At 41.4% G+C, this 19,637-nt stretch overlaps 1 protein-coding gene across 4 annotated transcripts in view; it reads right to left on the reverse strand.

The window, feature by feature from the left end:
* The window catches only part of ezh2 (enhancer of zeste 2 polycomb repressive complex 2 subunit), a 93,887-nt gene that overhangs the window by 8,466 nt on the left and 65,784 nt on the right, over positions 1 to 19,637 (reverse strand). For all 4 annotated transcript variants that reach the window (XM_078236538.1, XM_078236545.1, XM_078236527.1 and 1 more), the window contains 5 exons: positions 14,271 to 14,365; positions 7,062 to 7,102; positions 6,815 to 6,940; positions 3,441 to 3,619; positions 2,424 to 2,519 (listed from right to left, as the gene is read on the reverse strand). In XM_078236538.1, the coding sequence (XP_078092664.1) occupies positions 2,424 to 2,519; positions 3,441 to 3,619; positions 6,815 to 6,940; positions 7,062 to 7,102; positions 14,271 to 14,365 (537 nt within the window). The remainder of the gene's footprint in view (positions 1 to 2,423; positions 2,520 to 3,440; positions 3,620 to 6,814; positions 6,941 to 7,061; positions 7,103 to 14,270; positions 14,366 to 19,637) is intronic.

The raw sequence follows: 19,637 nt of genomic DNA on the forward strand, positions 1-19,637 counted from the left end.
CATTTCTATCCAGACTGATTCCACATCTTGATTGCCAGTGCCAATATCATTTCTCACAACAGCATTGATATCTTCCTTTACGAACAAAGTTACATCACCTCATTTCCCTTTGTCTATCCTTCCGAAACACTGAGTAACCTTGGATATTCAACTCTCAGACCTAGTCTCCTTGTAACCATGTCTCAGTAATTGCTACCAGATCATACACATTTGTATGTATTTGTGCTGTTAACGCATTAATTTTATTCTGAATGTTTTGTGCGTTCAGATACAAAGCCTTTAAGTTTGTTATCTAATTTCTCTTGTGCGATATGATTTTCACACGCTCTGTCCTTTTAATTTTCTGGTAACAACTTTAACTTTGCTTTCTAGTTTTCCATGCAACTGAATCCTCACCTCATTTTTAGTTTAAAGCCCCATCTACAGCCCTAGTTATGCAATTCGCCAGGACTCTGGTCCCAGCATGATTCAGGTGGAGCCCATCCCATTGGAACCTCCTTCCCCAGTACTGGTGTCGATGTCCCCCGAATTTGAATCCACTTCTCCCACACATCTTTGAGCCACATATTTACTTCTTTAATCTTATTGATCACATGCCAATTAGCTCATGGCTCATGTAGTAATTATTTTTAGTTCTGCTTTTTAAAATTTAACCTCTAGCTGCTCATATTCCCTCAACAGAACCTCTATCCCTGTTCTACCTCTATCATTGGTACTTATGTGGACTACTACAACTGGATTTTCCCCTCCCACTCTCTACAGCCCAGGTGAGATATCCCGAACCCTGGCACCAGGTAGGCAACACAGCTTTTGGGACTTCTGACCCTGGCCCCGAAGAACAGTGTCTATGCCCCTAACTATATTATTCCCGATTAAAAGTACATTTCCCTTCCCTCCCCACACTTGAATGGCTCCTTGTGCAACAATATTGTGGTCAGCTTGCTTATCCTCCCTACAGTCTCCCCTACTCTCACCTGATTCCATTCTTAGCTAATTATAGAAAAATTATCACTTGCAATTGTCTTCTCTCAACCCCCACCCCAGGATCTATGTTTGGCTTCCCCCATTTCTCAGCCACATGCAGCCCCTCAGTGACTGTCATAAAAGTACAGCATTATTTTTCACATGTACACTGATGCTACCCAGCCCTACCTTACCACAACCTCTCTAGACTCCTTCACTGTTGCTAAATTATGAAACTGCAAATTATCAACCCCACCCAGTTTAAATTTGCTTTACCTTGAAGCCCTAAGTTCTGGAGTGTCCACACTATGCCTCACTTTGCTTGTTTAAGGCATTTCATGAAGCTTTTAGTCATCTAACCTTTTTTAAATTCATTTTAACAGGATATGGAACCACAGGCTGAACCAGCATCCACAAAGCATCAATTAGGAGCGTTCTTGACCTCCCTGGATGTGTGCGGCTCTAACAACAAACAACAGCGTGGTCAAGAAGGCATAGAGCATGCTTGCCTTCATCGGCCAGGGCATCGAGTACAAAAGTTGGCAAGTTATGTTACAGCTATATAAAATGTTAGATAGGCCGCATTTGGAATAATGCGTGCAATTCTGGTCGCCACGCTACCAGAAGGTCATGGATGCTTTGGAGAGGGTGCAAAGAAGGTTTGCCATGATGCTACTTGTTACCTGGTTTGGGGGGTTTTAGGTACGCCGAGAAGTTGGATAAACTCTGATTGTTTTCACTGGAAAGATGGAGGCTGAGGGGCAACCCGATAGAGGTCTACAAAATTACGACAGGTATAGATACGGTGGATAATTAGAGGCTTTTTCCCCAAGGTGCAAGGGTCAACTAAAAGAGGGCACAGGTTTAAGGTGAGAGTTGGTAAGTTTAGGGGAGACATGTGGGAAAGTTTTTCACAGAGAGTGGTGGGTCCCTGGAGGTGGTGGAAGCAGGCATACTAGCAACGTTCAAGGTACATCTTGATAGACACATGAACGGGAGACGAACAGAGGAATAGAAACTGCGTATTGGCGCAGGCATCCAAGAGGAAATTGGATTATTATTTGAAAAGGAAGAATGTGTAGGGTTGCAGGGTGAAGGCAGGAGAATGAAACTGGGTGCACTGCTCATTTGGAGAGCCAGAACAGGCATAATGTGCTGAATGGCCCTGTTCTGTGCTGCAACAATACAGTAATTATCCACCAAGTATCACCTAATTTCTTGATAGTTACATTCATTAATCCTGGAAACAACTTGAACTGAGTATGCAAGAATAGAGGGGGTTCAGCATGTGTTTGTTTGTGGGAGTTGGACGGAAATCTAGTTACACCTACAGAGATGCATAAAACTGGAAACACGCAATAATTTAACAAAGCCACATCATACATTCTAAATTAACAGGCAAACAATTCTGATCACAGAAAATTCCAATACCTTCAAGTACCTGCAGCATTTCAACTAACCTCTCCACAGTATTCGGAGATGAATTCATTTTTCTGTACTGGCTCTTTAATGAAGATGCCCCATCCAGCTACATCAGATGGTGCTAGGAGTAAGTGCTATTTTATTGGAGAAAATACAAAGTTAGGACAAAAACTTTTCATTTTCACTTTGGTGTATAAAATGTCCTATAATGTGAGTGCAACCATGAATGAAACAAAGTTCACATCTCATCATTTAGACAATAAGATTAAATATTTCGCAAGATTGATGCCCATTGCTGCATCAAGGTACTCAGTTAATACTAAATGAGAGATTCAAATCTTCCTTTATGGCAATGTCCAGCTGCATGCAACTCTAGCCAAAATTAGAGTAGTTCTGCACCACTTATGTAATAAATAAAAATTAAATCTTGGGATGGTAACTGAAGAAAAGGTTATGGAAGTGTGTGATCCTCAAATCATGCCAGCAGACTCAGCAGTACTTCAGATAAGGATTACTCCATTCAGTAACTTCAAAGCTTCAGACTGCTTGAAAGAGGTTATTTGTTTTTGTGTATTATGTAGACTTTACAAAATTATCAGAGGTTGCTTGAAAGTTAATAAATCATAGGTTTCTTGGCACTGGAATTTTTTTGGCTGTTTAAATCTAATTGAACTGACGTCCAAGGGAGAAATAAATTGAGGGGAGTTAACAGAATGGTGTCGTATGAAATGGAGGTTAAGAGGTATTGCTTATTCTGTTAAACATACCAAACTCTCAATATATAGTTCATGGTTTTTTGCACTTGGTTGACAGCTTATTTGTTTGTGCTTGAAGGTTGATTGAAGAAAATATAATTATGGGCTAGTTTCTAGAAAATATGCTTGCAAAAATAATGTAAATAGAAAACATTTTACAAACAATCCTACAGAGTAACAAATTAAAATATTATCTGAATAAACATGCCAACAGACTTGACAGAGGTGTAAGAATGTCATAAATTATAAAATCACAATGTGATTAGTTTTAGCAGTAACAATACAGAAATGAATAATCACCTTTTTAGATCCTCTCTGGATGCTGCAGTTTTTGCAGGACACATTCTTACTATCCCAGTGATCAGCAGCTCCACAGGTTTGGCACAAGTCAGGATCACATTCACGCACAGCAAGATAACAAGGACACTGCTTGGTGTTGCATTGGGCTTTGCAACGACAACCAGGGAATCTGTTCTGACCTAAAGGAGGAAGATTTTTCTGAATAAAGTATAACAGTAACATTTAAAGTTCGGAAACACTACATTTTGTATGCCCTCATCTTAATAGCCTCGCTGTATTTGCTCACTATGCATTGGTGACTTTCACTAAATAAAGGATTATTTATATGAATAAAACTGAATTGAAATCAGGTTGCACTGAGGGATTCCCATTAAATCACAGAACCTTTACAGTGCAGGAGGCCATTCGGCCCATTGAGCCTGGCTCTCTACCTAGTTCCATTCCCCTGCCTTATCCGATAACCTTGCACATTCTTTTCAGATAGCAGTCCAGTTCCCAAATTGAATATCTCATTCGAACATGCCTGCACAACCCTCAGATTAATTCCACACTTTATCGCCCAATCATTTTTACCCCTTTTGTCAATCATATTGAATGTGTTCCCTGGTTCCTGATGCTCTCAAGTGGAAAGTTTCTCATTATTTACCCTGTCCATACTCAAGATCTTGAATCTCTATCAAATCTCCTTTCAACATTCCCTTCTCCAAGGAAACCAGACCCAATCACTCCAAACTATCCTCACCTTGGAATCATTCTTGTGAATCTCTTTTGCACTCTCTCCAATGCCTTCACATCTTTCCTCGGGTATGGCACCCAGAAATGGATACAGTACTCCAGATAAGGCCCAATTAGCATCTTACACAAGTTCAACATGACCTCCTTACTCTTGTACTCAATGCCCCTTTTAATAAAGCCCAAGATACCACATGACTTATTAACTGATCTCTCCACATGCCCTATCATCTTTAATGACTTATGTACATTTACATCAAGGTCCCTCTATTCCTGCCCCTTCTGTCTTTATTTTATACGGTGCTCAGTACCATTCACAATTCTTTCATTCATGCCTGCTCATGTTACTTGTCACTTATCAGCCCTAAATGTTATTGAAGAACGAGGGGACACAGATTCAAAGTATTAAAAAAAGGGAAATCATGTTACAACTGTTGGCATTGGTGACACCATATCTAGAGGACTATATACAGTTTTGATCTCCTTACTTGAGGAACTGCTTACATTGGAAGCAGTTTAGAGAAGTTACACTGGGATGAAGGGATTGTTTCATGAGGAATGGTTGAGCAGGTTGGGCCTATACTTAATGGACACTAAACTAAGGTGTCTCCCATTCAATAGAGACGAGGAAGAATACATCTTTTCTGAGCAGATCATAAGTATTTGGAATTCTGGTCTTCAGAGAGCAGTGGAGGCTGGGTTATTGAATATATGACGTGGAGATGCCGGCGTTGGACTGGGGTAAACACAGTAAGATTAATAACACCAGGTTAAAGACCAACAGGTTTATTTGGTAGCAAGAGCCACAAGCTTTCAGAGCCTTAAGCTCCTTCTTCAGGTGAGTGGGAATTCTGTTCACAAACAGGGCATATAAAGACACAAACTCAATTTACAGAATAATGATTATAAATAATTATAAATCATTATAAATGATCAGAAAATAATTATTCTGTAAATTGAGTTTGTGTCTTTATATGCCCTGTTTGTGAACAGAATTCCCACTCACCTGAATGAGCTTAAGGCTCCGAAAGCTTGTGGCTTTTGCTACCAAATAAACCTGTTGGACTTTAACCTGGTGTTGTTAAACTTCTTACTTATTGAATATAATCAAGGCCAAGTTAGACAGATTTTTGATTGACAAGGGAGCCAATGATTTTATGAGAGGCAGGAAAATGGGGTTTTAGCCAGTCAGATCAGGATAATCTTATGGAATGGTGGAGCAGGTTTGAGGGGAAAATGGCCTACTTTGGCTCCTATTGTTTATTTTTCATGGCCTCACCATTCCCATATCAACCTCTTCCAACTCTAAGCTTTCATGATCCTGGCATTCCTACAGTTCTAGGTACTTGCATATTCCGGATTTTAATCGCTTCATCACTAGCAGCTTTGCCTCATCTGCTTAGGCCTCATGCTCAGCAATTCTCTCCCTAAAGCACTCTACCTATATCTCTCAGGTTTTAAGAAGCTTAAAACCCAAATATCTGTCCAAGCTTTTGATAATTTGTCCTCTTATCTCCTCATGTAGTTTAGTGTCAATTGTTTGTTTGATGTCATCTTTGAGGTGCTTATAAAGTTTTATTACATTAAAGACATTTTATAAATGCAAGTTGCTGTTGTAAACAAATACTTGGTTAACTACAATGGTCAGCAACTTGGACATTAATGAAACAAATACAAAAAAAAAACTACCTTTTACAATTACCAAAGTTGGAGAGAACTGGATTCTAATGTGCCCTACTACTGGGGGGTTTCCACATTTTAAATGACTGCTTCCCTCTTTTTATGTTTCTTTATTCTCGTCAAGACAGTAGGGAGGAGGGAGAGGTAGCCTGACATCAACTGCTGGGATTTATTAAGAAAATCATAACAGGACACTTGGGAAAAAGATATTAGGCAGAGTCAACGTGGCTTAATTAAAGGAAGATCATTTTGACAAATTTATTTCGACTTTTGGTCATGTAATTCACACCGTAGGTAGGGGAAACCAAGTTAAAGTGCAGATGCATCAAGCAATTAGGAAAGTAAATGGCCTTTATTGCAAGACAGTTGGAATAGAAAAGTAAGTCTTCTTAGCCAAGGAAGGATTTAACTTGCATTACAGCAGATACAGCAAAGCTTCACGAGATCGATTCCTGCGTAACAGGATTATCCTATGAGGAGAGATTGTACAGAATACATCCAGACACTAAAGTTAAGAATGAATGAGAGTGGATCTCATTGAAATGTAAAATATTGAGGAGCTGTAAGGCTGTTTCACTTGGATGACACTATCTCCAGAAAACAGGTCATTCAGGGCTGAATTGAAGAGAAAATTCTTTTCACTTAGCAAATGTGAATCTTTGGAATTCTCCACCCCAGAGAGTTGTGGACGCTCTGTTGAGTTTATTAAATATTTTTAATTTTAAAAAAATAAATTCAACCACTTTCTTATTTATTTCAGGGGTGATGTCCAAGCAGCAACAAATATTGCTGTGCTCAGAACAAAATAAATTTGAAAAATTAGATTACTAATAGTCAACATCATTTTACCTAGACATCATGGTTATTGCTAGCCACGTGGAAGGTATTTACACTGGATGGAGAGATTTGGAAAAACACACAAAACTGTCATCGAAAATTACATTATTTCTATATATACTTACATTCAGAACTACATTGACAGAACTTTTCACAGAAGTTTTGAGCCATAACACAAGGACAGGAACTGTCACAGGGCTGACGTGGGTGATCACAGGGTTGGTAGTTGTAAACATGATTGGATGAACCATCTAGGTAAAACAACCAAAGACAGTCAGCAAACGGTCATAAGGAAAAATGCAGATTGTTCTGGCTCTTTTTTTAAAAAGAGGAAGTTCTGCAGTATAAAAGGTGTTTACTTAGATTACTAACCTTTCTTTAATTGTATTTTTCTACAGTGCGCAGCCCACAACCTGAAACAAACAGAAATAGCCTTCAGATGTCTATTATGGGTAAATTATGTTTTTATATAAATATACATGTATATAACACACACACATGTATATGTATTTGCAATACTAAATAATATTCAACATCACCATCCTGCTCAATCCAAAACATGACATATATTACTAGTGTCTCAGTGTCTATAAGCATCAAATTTCTCAATGTTTGCTACTAAATGAAGCAATTTTTTACATTGGCTACTGTTACGCAAAATATAAACGTATATTCAATTCCATTCTTATTCTGAAAGCATGCTAAGTATGACCAGCTAAAAGAAAATTCAGCAGCTTGGTGATTAATGAAACAAATACAAAAAAAAACAACCTTTTACAAATACCAAACCATAGAAAAGATGAGAACCAAGATATTATATTGAATATTAATGAGTTGAACTGAAATATACTAGAGCAATTTGGTCAAAATATTCTTTAAAACTTGCATTTATAAAGTCACCATCACCCCAGATGGCTTTTGAGATGGAGAGCTGACTGGTGGTGATTTAACCTGAGGATCACCACACCTCTAGCGAGGGCAAGATTGAGAAGATGGGCCTTCATGAATAACCTCAGCCAGTACAGAAATTGAACCCATGCTGTTGGCATCACTCTGCATCACTAACCAGCTGTCCAGCCAACTGGGCTAAACCAACTTGCATTTATAGTGCACTTTTCACAACCTAAGTGCTTTCCAGCCAATTAAGTTCTTTAAAATGTAGCCAATGCTGTAACAAAGGAAACAGCAATTTGCAAATAAATAGGTCCCAATTACAATATGATAAACGCCCAAATAACTTGGTTATGAGACATTATTTGAGACACAAATATTGGCTATGATGCTGCTCTTTGAAATACTGTCATAGGATCTTTCATGCCCACATGGGAAGGTACAGGTTTCAGTTTAATATCTCACCTGAAAGAAGGCACCAACAATGCAGCACTCTTAATGGAGTGGCAGCCTAGATTTTTGCTCAAATTTCTGAAGTAGAAAGGGCTGGAATGGTAGCACAGTGGTTAGCACTACTGTCACAGTGCCAGGGACCTGGGTTTGATTCCAACTTTGGGTGACTGTGGAATTTGCACGTTCTCCCAGTGTGTTTCCTCTGGGTGCTCCGGTTTCCTCCCACAGTCCAAAGATGTGTAGGTCAGGTGGATTGGGTAAGATAAGAGTGCAGGATTACAGGATAAGATGAAGACATGCAAACTCAATGTACTGAATGGCAGCTGCCTGCACTGTAGGGATTCTATGGAGAATGTAAATCCACTCGAGGGGTTAAAGCTACCTACTCAGCACATATGTACAGAATATACAAATATTAGTTGCATTTCTACCGTTACAATTTCCAAATTGTTCCACCGGAGCAAAGTAGAGAGGAAGCGATTCGTGTCAGTAGCAGCTGAGGGTAAGAGTGATTTTTTTTTTAACCTTACTTTTTAGCGGAGTTTTTTTTTCAGTTAAACAGGAAACCGGAAGTAACGCGGGGAGGCCTGGGAAGGTTTTTTTTGCTCAATAAATTTGAACGGGGAGGTAACCCGAGACTCTACACCTGTAGAGTCCCCCCCCCCCTTACCTAAAAAAAAGACTCGGAGTGAGAGCAGGTAAGCTTTTAAGAACATAAGTAAGGGAAGTAGCAGGGATGTCAGAGCAGGCAGTGCAATGTTCCTCTTGTGGGATGTTTGAGGTGAGGGACACCAGTGTCCCGGCTGAGTACACCTGCAGGAAGTGCAGCCAATTCCAGCTCCTTGAAGACCGTGTTAGGGACCTGGAGCTGGAACTGGATGAATTCAGGATCATTCGGGAGGCAGAGACAGCTATAGAAAGAAGCTACAGGGAGGTAGCTACTCCTAGAAATTATGATACGTGGGTGACGGCTAGAAGGGGTAAGAGGTAGTCAGAGCAGCGATCCCCTGTTCCTTTGTATAACAAGTATTCAGTTTTGGATACTGTTGGGGGGGGGGCCTTAACAGGGGTAAGCCATGGGGTACAGGTCTCTGGCACAGAGTCTGTCCTTGTTGCTGGGAAGGGAAGGGGGGAGAGGAGTAGAGCATCAGTTATTGGGGACTCCATAGTTAGGGGGATAGATAGGAGATTCTGTGGGAACGAGAGGGACTCGTGGCTGGTGTGTTATCTCCCAGATGCCAGGGTCTGTGATGTCTCAGATCGTGTTTTCGGGATCCTTAAGTGGGAGGGGAACCAGCCCCAAGTCGTGGTTCACATAGGCACCCAAGACATAGGTAGGAAAAGGGATGGGGATGTAAGGCAGAAATTTAGGGAGTTAGGGTGGAAGCTTAGGGCTAGAACAAACAGTTGTTATCTCTGGTTTGTTACCCGTGCCACGTGATAGTGAGGAGAGGAATAGGGAGAGAGAGCAATTGAACACGTGGCTACAGGGGTGGTGCAGGGAGGGAGGGAGGGAGGGATTCAGATACCTGGACAATTTGGGCTCATTCTGGGGTAGGTGGGACTTCTACAAACGGGATGGTCTGCACATGAACCAGAGGGGTACCAATATCCTGGAGGGGAAATTTGCTAATGCTCTTCGGGAGGGTTTAAACTAATTCAGCAGGGGGATGGGAACCTGAATTGTAGATCCAATGTACAGAAGGTTGAGAGTAGTGAGGTCATGGATAAGGTTTCAGCATCGCAGGAGTTACTGGCAGGCAGAAAGGTGGTTTGAAGTGTGTATACTTCAATGCCAGGAGCATCCGGAATAAGGTGGGTGAACTTGCAGCATGGGTTGGTACCTGGGACTTCGATGTTGTGGCCATCTCGGAGACATGGATAGAGCAGGGACAGGAATGGTTGTTGCAGGTTCCGGGGTTTAGATGTTTCAGTAAGAGCAGGGAAGGTGGTAAAAGAGGTGGTGGTGTGGCATTGTTAGTCAAGGACAGTATTACGGTGGCAGAAAGGACGTTTGATGAGGACTCGTCTACTGAGGTAGTATGGACTGAGGTTAGAAACAGGAAAGGAGAGGTCACCCTGTTGGGAGTTTTCTATAGGCCTCCGAAAAGTTCCAGAGATGTAGAAGAAAGGATTGCAAAGATGATTCTAGATAGGAGCGAAAGTAACAGGGTAGTTGTTATGGGGGACTTTAACTTTGCAAATATTGACTGGAAAAGCTATAGTTCGAGTACCTTAGATGGGTCAGTTTTTGTCCAATGTGTGCAGGAGGGTTTCCTGACACAGTATGTAGATAGGCCAACAAGAGGCGAGGCCACATTGGATTTGGTACTGGGTAATGAACCAGCCCAGGTGTTAGATTTGGAGGTAGGGGAACACTTTGGTGATAGTGACCACAATTTGGTTACGTTTACTTTAGCGATGGAAAGGAATAGGTATATACCGAAAGGCAAGAGTTATAGCTGGGGGAAAAGGAAGTTATGATGCGATTAGGCGAGATTTAGGATGCATAGGTTGGGGAAGGAAACTGCAGGGGATGGGCACAATTGAAATGTGGAGCTTGTTCAAGGAACAGCTACTGGGTGTCCTTGATAAGTATGTACCTGTCAGGCAGGGAGGAAGTGATCGAGTGAGGGAACTGTGGTTTACTAAAGAAGCTGAATCTCTTGTGAAGAGGAAGGAGACTTATGTAAGGATGAGACATGAAGGCTCAGTTAGGGCGCTTGAGAGTTACAAGTTAGCCAGGAAGGACCTAAAGAGAGAGTTAAGAAGAGCCAGGAGGGGACATGAGAAGTCTTTGGCAGGTAGGATCAAGGAAAACCCTAAAGCCTTCTATAGGTATGTCAGGAATAAAAGAATGACTAGGGTAAGATTAGGGCCAGTCAAGGACAGCAGTGGGAAGTTGTGCGTGGAGCCTGAAGAGATAGGAGAGGCGCTAAATGAATATTTTTCACCTGTATTCACGCAGGAAAAAAACAATGTTGTCGAGGAGAATATTGAGATACAGGCTATTGGACTAGACGGGATTGAGGTTAATAAGGAGGAGGTGTTAGCAATTCTGGAAAATGTGAAAATAGATAAATCCCCTGGGCCGGATGGGATTTATCCCAGGATTCTCTGGGAGGCTAGGGAGGAGATTGCAGAGCCTTTGGCTTTGATCTTTATGTCGTCATTGTCTATAGGAATAGTGCCAGAAGTCTGGAGGATAGCAAATGTTGTCCCCTTGTTCAAGAAGGGGAGTAGAGACAACCCTGGTAATTATAGACCAGTGAGCCTTACTTCTGTTGTGGGCAAAGTTTTGGAAAGGATTATAAGAGATAGGATTTATAATCATCTAGAAAGGAATAATTTGATTAGGGATAGTCAACACGGTTTTGTGAAGGGTAGGTCGTGCCTCACAAACCTTATTGAGTTCTTTGAGAAGGTGACCAAAGAGGTGGATGAGGGTAAAGCAGTTGATGTGGTATACATGGATTTCAGTAAAGCGTTTGATAAGGTTCCTCACGGTAAGCTATTGCAGAAGATACGGAGGCATGGGATTGAGGATGATTTAGCGGTTTGGGTCAGGAATTGGCTAGCTGTAAGAAGACAGAGGGTGGTGGTTGATGGGAAATGTTCATCCTGGAGTTCAGTTACTGGTAGTGTACCGCAAGGATCTGTTTTGGGGCCACTGCTGTTTGTCATTTTTATAAATGACCTGGATGAGGGCGTAGAAGGATGACACTAAAGTCGGTGGAATTGTGGACAGTGCGGAAGGTTGTTGCAGGTTACAGAGGGACATAGATAAGCTGCAGTGCTGGGCTGAGAGGTGGCAAATGGAGTTCAATGCGGAAAAGTGTGAGGGGATTCACTTTGGAAGGATTAACAGGATTAGAGTACTGGGCTAATGGTAAGATACTTGGTAGTGTGGATGAACAGAGAGATCTCGGTGTCCATGTGCATAGATCCCTGAAAGTTGGCACCCAGGTTGATAGGGTTGTTAAGAAGGCGTACGGAGTGTTAGCTTTTATTGGTAGAGCGATCGAGTTTCAGAGCCAGGAACTCAGCTGTACAAAACTCTGGTGCGGCCACACTTGGAGTATTGTGTACAGTTCTGGTCACTGCATTATACGAAGGATGTGGAAGCATTGGAAAGGGTGCAGAGGAGATTTACCAGGATGTTGCCTGGTATGGTGGGAAGGTCTTATGAGGAAAGGCTGAGGGACTTGAGGTTGTTTTCGTTAGAGAGAAGAAGGTTACGAGGTGACTTAATAGAGGCATACAAGATGATCAGAGGATTAGATAGGGTGAATAGTGAGAGCCTTTTTCCTCAGATGGTGATAGCTAGCACGAGGGGACATAGCTTTAAATTGAGGGGTGATAGATATAGGACAGATGTCAGAGGTAGGTTCTTCACTCAGAGAGTAGTAAGGGTGTGGAATGCCCTGCCTGCAGCAGTAGTAGTGGACTCGCCAACATTAAGGGCATTTAAATGGTCATTGGATAAACATATGGATGATATTGGAATAGTGTAGGTTAGATGGGCTTTCGATTGGTTTCACTGGTCAGCGCAACATCGAGGGCCGAAGGGCCTGTACGGCGCTGTAATGTTCTATGTTCTAAATAAATTTCATGAAACCGAGAAAACAAATTCCTGCAAGCAATAGATGTTAAAATAGCCCCATAACAGTGAAATAAATTATTATGGTTCCAAAATGTTGAAGGAAGTGCAATTATCCTGGCAGTAACGTTCTGATGTAGCTTATTGTGATGCCAATAATGTATCTACAATCAAAGAGAAATCCTTGCAGTTAGGCCCGTCTCTCTGATGGGTTAAGCCATGAAATTAAAAGCAAGGAGCACTGTGTCACATCTGACTCACCGTCTGTGACAACAGGTCCCGTTTAATGTTGGCCAACACTCAACGTTAAAAGGGTCTGAGAACCAAGTCTTCCTCAGCCAGTGTAGGGTTTTAATGATTATAGTCATCTCCTGCGCTTGAATCTTGCAAATGATCCCAGCTATAAAAAGGAAACAGTGGGAATGACAATTTATTTGCATTGCCTTCTGCTACAAAATTGCAGCAGTTGTTTTGAAACCTTCCACTGAATTTGTCTGTGGATAATCACACATTAACTCAATTTTCTTTAAGTGATGGCCCATTGCTGAGATAGTATTATGTTCAGCCAGATCTCTGCATATATGCCAACCATCTGTGCTTGGCAGTCAGCATTTTATAAGCATTATGTACTGTACTGCAGATAAAAACCAGTATCGTTCTGGGGTCATCTCCACCAACCTTCTCTGCAACTCTCATCTCTTGTGACTACTGATTTTGAAAGCTGCTGCACAGTTGGGAACTTGCAAGAACCAGGTCCTGCCAGGGGACAGTAGCATTCAAAACCGTGGCAACAGCTAGCTGAAATTCCCAATACTGCTTAACAAAGAGTTCAAGAGCAGCATTTAAGAGGGGAAGGCCGAATGGACCTTCTGGGTAGATGTTGTGGACATGAAAACTGCGTGGAAGTAGGGTTCAAGAGCAGCACTAGGAAAATGAGAGCCACAGAATTATTCTGATCAGCTGTAAGATGAGGAATTTGCAAATGTGAACTAGGTAAAGAGTGGCAATATAAATTAATTGGGGAAGTTGCAGGAAAGGGAGATGAGCACAAGCATGGCTGGGTTGAAGGACGAAAGAGGAAATGGGAGCAGTTGGAGAGAAAGTGTTTCTCTAAAAGCCAGAGATTATAAACTGGGAGGCGGGTTAGCTTCACAGTCAGTACCAGTATATTGAAATCCTGACGCTTGCCTATACCAAGCTGTGAATGCACTACTGACTGGTGGTAGTCAATAGTTGACACTGGTGAACAGATTCAGCACTTTAATTAGTTGGCCCATCTTTGATAACATTTCCATTTCAGAAAAAAATCTATGTGGGTTCCAGAATTTGTGGATTCCAGCAAATCACATCCAATTAGGTCATTGGATATACTGCATCAAAAATAGTGAAATCAAAAGGTTTGAGTTATTCTTCTACAGTCAGATTAATCGACTTTTGGGGTTAATGTTATAAGCTATAAACTGAATTAGGGAAAATACATTTTAAAACTTTAATCTTTCAATTTTGTTGCACAAACGACATATGGACAAAGTATTGCAAGGATAAAGACTGGGTCAGGTAAGATTAACTTAGCATGGTAATGAACAAGTTCCAGATTCATCCAAGGATTAAGAATGCTTAACTGAGAGTATCCTTACCTATGCTTTCTCTTCTTTTTTCTAGGGGGTGTATCAGCATCCTCTGCTGGGACACGGGCCATGATATTAGATTCTTTCACTGCAAACGCATACACCTGAACAAGACAACAGCCAGCTTCAATGTTTTACCAATTAAATGTGGTAAATTAAACATGCTAATACTTTGATTCTTAGAAACTCAGCATGCATGAATAATGGTTACCTGGAGAAAATTTATGGCAAAAACTACTGAATTGAATTCCAAGTAGCTAAAAATGACAATTTTTGTAATTTTGTTTCCATTTTCATAAGGACACTAGTTTGGTTTTTTTATTATTCATTTGTGGGACATAGACGCCGCTAGCTGGCCAGCATTTATTGCCCATCCGCAGTTGCCCACGGGCAGACAGAGTCAGCCACATTGCTGTGGATCTGGAGTCACATGTAGGCCAGACCAGGTAAGGACGGCAGACTTCCTTCCCTAAAGGGCGTTAGTGAACTGGATGGGTTTTTCCGACAATTGACAATGGTTCATGGCCATCAATAGATTCTTAATTCCTTACAATCCATAATTTTTTTTCATTGAATTCAAATTCCATCATCTGCCGTGGCAGGATTTGAAACCGGGTCCCCAGAACTTCAGCTGAGTTTCAGGATTAATAGTCCAGTGCAAATACCACTAGACCATCGCCTCCCCCTTGTTCCTTATTAGCTTTGTAATTTTATTTCCATTTTCATAAAGATGCCATGTTCAGTTTTGGATCCAGTTTCTTTTCTGAAACATCAGTTCACTCATTGCCCGTGATATATGGTTGCTGTATTAATGACTGCTTATGTAATCAAATAAAGTGTGATGGCTGTGACCCAGAAGCAGGAACAACGATGAAAATCTGTAATTACTTCAAAATATTTGGGGAATGTCTAATTGTTTTAAAACAGGTTTGAAAAGAACTTCTATGAATTTGTATCATTTGTAAAGGGACCAATTATAATTTATGGATTGTAAGAAATACTGGTCCGAGACCAGGTGATCTAATGACTTGAAAGCAATCTAAACAGAAAGAAAGTTAAAATATGGAGGTCAAGTGACTGGCAGACAAGAACAGAGAAACCAAGAGACAGAAACTGAGAGTTGGGAAGACGCCAGAAAGAATGGCACTACTGTGTGTAAGATTGCATGGACGGAACCCTGTTTATGCAAATACTACTGCCTGTGGAGAATCTACCAAGTCCTTGTGCGGCTGAAATTGGAGTCGTACAAGCAGAATGTACTGCCTACTACTTCCTAAGGTATCATTTGAACCTGCTATTCCTTGGGCCTTCATGAAACTGAGGATACTTGTGTGAGACCACCTAAAAAATCAGCAGTTTTCAGGAGTCGGTCTGTGCTGACTGAGTTTGAAAATAATAAAATCAAACAGTGACATCATAGGAATGCCACAAGTTGATTTGTTGGTGAGTAACTACTGTTAGGAATTGTCTATAAATAGGACATTGCTATAAAGGTTTCTCTGTAATTATCGGAAAATTAGAAGAAACGTGAAAAAATTACACTAGCTAGCTATCTTTTGAGGAGAGGTTAGATAGCATGGGCCTGAAGTTTAGAAGTATGAGAGGTGATCTCATTGAAATAGAGGATCGAGGGGCCTTGACAGCATGGATGTGGGAGGGATGAGAATTAGGGAACACTGTTTCAAAATAAGGGGGTCTCCCATTTATATCAGATTTGAGCAGAAATTTCTCCTCCCAGAGGGCTGTTTGTGGAATTCTTCTTCAGAAAGCAATGGAGCTGGGGATTGTTGATTCCTTTGTCAATCGAGTATCCATCTAATTTAGCCTTAAAAATAAGTTATTGGGGGTAGATAAGAAAGTAGAGTTGAGGCCACAATCAGATCAATCATGATCTTATCAAATGGTAGTTCGTGCTTGAAGGACTGCCCTACTCCTGTTGCAAATTCTTGTCTATAGTTCATACCAAATTTGATTTGCCATTAATTCATGATTAATTTTGTTCAGATTCATGTTAAAGTTACAAATTGTGAAGTCTTGTCTGATAATTTCTTCATTCAATTTGGTTATTTTGGTTTGCAAATCCTCATGGATACAGTCTTCACATCTGAAGCTTCGAATACAGTTTAAATACATTTTCCAAAATATGCTCCAAAATGTGCATCAATTGTCGTAGATATTGTGTAAACTATAAGTGATGCGGGGTGGGGAAGAAAAGATAAAGGGAAATGTAGTCATAATAGGGGATAGCTATAGTTAGGGGCATCACTGTTCTGTGACCAGGATTGAGAGTCTCGCAGTATGTGCTGCCTACCTGGTGCCAGCGTTTGGGATATCAATACCGTGGCAGCACGGTGGTTAGTTAGCACTGCTGCCTCACAGCGCCAGGGACCGGGTTCGATTCCCAGCTTGGGTCACTGTCTCTGTGGAGCCTGCACGTTCTCCATGTCTGCGTGGGTTTCCTCCGGGTGCTCCAGTTTCCTCCCACAGTCAAAAAGATGTGCTGGTTCGGTGCATTGGCCATGCTAAAAGTTCTCCCTTGGTGTACCCAAATAGGTGCCGGAGTGTGGCAACTAGAGAATTTTCACAGTAACTTCATTGCAGTGTTAATATAAGCCTGCTTGTGATACTAATAAATAAACTTTTTAAAAAACCTAATCTGGGCTGCAGGGGAACTTGGAGTGGGACGGTAAAGACCCACTTGTTGTGGTCCATGTAGGTACCATACCTTAGTAGAACAGAGGTTCTGCTGAGGAAATATGAACAGCTAGGGGCAAAATTAAAAAGCAGAACTGAAAAGGCTATAATCTCTGGATTACTACCTGAGCCACAAGCTAACTGGCACAAGGTCAATAAGATTAAAGAGGTAAATGCGTGGCTCAAAGGTTGGTGTGGGAGAAATTGGTTCAAATTCATGGGACATTGGCACCAGTGCTGGAGGAAGGAGATGTTCCGATGGCATGGTCTTTATGGGACCAGAATCCTGGTGAATTGTATAACTAGGGCTTTAAATCAAGGGGGGGGGGGGGGGGGTGTTCAGTTACATGGAAAATTAGAAAATCAAAATTAAAGAAGGTAGGAGTGCAGTTTAGTGATGAGACGGATTGTTCCCAGAAAATGAAAGGAAGGGACAGAACGTGTGAACTTCATTTTACAACAAGTAATTAGACAAGAGTAGGAAATCTTGATAATAGAAAAAATTTAAAGGCTGCGTATCTGAATACATGAAGCATTTGGAACAAAATTAACGAGCTAACAGTGCAAATAGAGACAAAGGGATATGATTTGGTGGCAATTACTGAGACATGGTTACAAGGAGACCAGGCATGGGAATCGAATATCCAAGGGTACTCAGTTTCAGAAAGATAGACAGAAAGGAAAAGGTGTTGCAGCTTTGCTAGTGAAGGAAGGGATCAGTGCTATAGTGAGAAGTGATATAAGCACCGGAGATCAAGATGTATAATCAGTCTGGGCAGAAATAAGGAATAGCAATGGAAAAAAGTCGCTGATGGGAGTAATCTAGAGGTCCCCAAACAGTAGTTCTATGGTGGGGCACAGTATAAACCAAGAAATACTGGGGGCTTGTAAGAGAGGTATGGCAATAATAACGGGTGATTTTAATATGCACATGAACTGGATTAATCAAATTCGCAAAGGTAGCCTTGAGGGAGAGTTCATTGAATGCATTAGATTGTTTCTTGGAGCAATATATTGTGGAACCAACCAGAGAGCAGGCTATTCTGGATTTGGTATAGTGTAATGAGCAGGGATTAACTAATGAACTCATATTTAAGGATCCTCTAAGGACGAGTGATCATACTATGATTGAATCTTGAATTCAGTTTGAGGGTGAAAAACTGGAGTCCCACACTTAAATTCCTAGTACCAGACAGATCAGGCAAAAGCAGAGCAGATAGCAAGGGAAGTCCAGATTAAACTGCATTTATTTCAATGCAAGAGGGCTGACGGGCAAGGCAGATGAACTCAGGGCATGGATGGGTACGTGGGACTGGGATATTATAACAATTACTGAAACATGGCTAAGGGAGGGACAGGACTGGCAGCTCAATGTTCCAGGGTACAAATGCTTTAGGAAAGATAGAACAGGAAGTGAGAGAGGAAGGGGAGCTGCACTTTTGATTAGGGAAAACATCACGGCAGTACTGAGAGGGGATATATCCGAGGGTTCGACCACTGAGTCTATATGGGTAGAACTGAGAAATAAGAAGGGGAAATCTCTTTGATAGGGTTGTACTATAGGCCCCCAAATAGTCAGCGGGAAATCGAGGAGCAAATAAGTAAGGAAATTACAGATAGCTCCAAGAAAAATAGGGTGGTAACAGTAAGGGATATTAACTTTCCCAACATATAGTTTAGAGGGTTGGATGGAGGCAAATTTGTTGAGTGTATTCAGGAGGAATTCCTCATTCAGTATGTGGATGGCCCAACTAGAGAGGGGGCAAAACTTGACCTCCTCTTGGGAAATAAAGAAGGGCGGGTGACAGAAGTGTTAGTGAGGGATCACTCTGGGAGCAGTGACCATAATTTTATTAGTTTTAAGATAGCTATGGAGAATAAAAGTTAAAATGCTAAATTGGGGCAAGGCCAATTTTGATGGTATCAGGCAGGAATTTTCAAAAGTTAAATGGGGGGAGTCTGTGGGAAGGCAAAGGGACGTCTGGTAAGTGGGAGGCTTTCAAAAGTGTGTTAACCAGGGTTCAGGGTAAGCACATTCCTCTTAGAGTGAAGGGCAAGGTTGGCGGAAGTAGGGAACCCTGGATGACTCGGGATATTGAGGCCCTGGTCAAGAAGAAGGAGCCAAATGACATACCTAAGCAGCTGAAGTCAAGTGAATCCCTTGAAGAGTATAGAGGGTGTAGGAGTAGAGTTGAGAGAGAAATCAGGAGGGTAAAAAGGAGACACGAGATTGTTTTGGCAGATAAGGCAAAGGAGAATCCAAAGAGCTTCTACAAATACATAAAGGCCAAAAGAGTAACTAAGAAGAGAGTAGGGCCTCTTAATGATCAACAAGGTCATTTATGTGCGGATCCACAAAAGATGGGCGAGATCCTAAATGAACATTTCTCATCAGTATTTACTGTTGAGAAAAGCATGGATGTTAGGGAACTTGGGGAAATAAATAGTGATGTCTTGAAGGAGTGTACATATTACAGAGGAGGTGGTGCTGGAAGTCTTAAAGTGCATCAAGGTAGATAAATCCCCAGGACCTGAAGTGTATCCCAGGACATTGTGGGAGGCTAGTGAGGAAATTGCTGGTCCCCTAGCAGAGATATTTGTATCATCGATAGTCACAGGTGAGGTGCCTGAAGATTGGAGGGTGGCAAATGTTGTGCCTTTGTTTAAAAAGGGCTGCAGGAA

This window comes from Mustelus asterias, chromosome 2, assembly GCF_964213995.1.
Source record: "Mustelus asterias chromosome 2, sMusAst1.hap1.1, whole genome shotgun sequence".
Taxonomy (NCBI): Eukaryota; Metazoa; Chordata; class Chondrichthyes; order Carcharhiniformes; family Triakidae; genus Mustelus; species Mustelus asterias.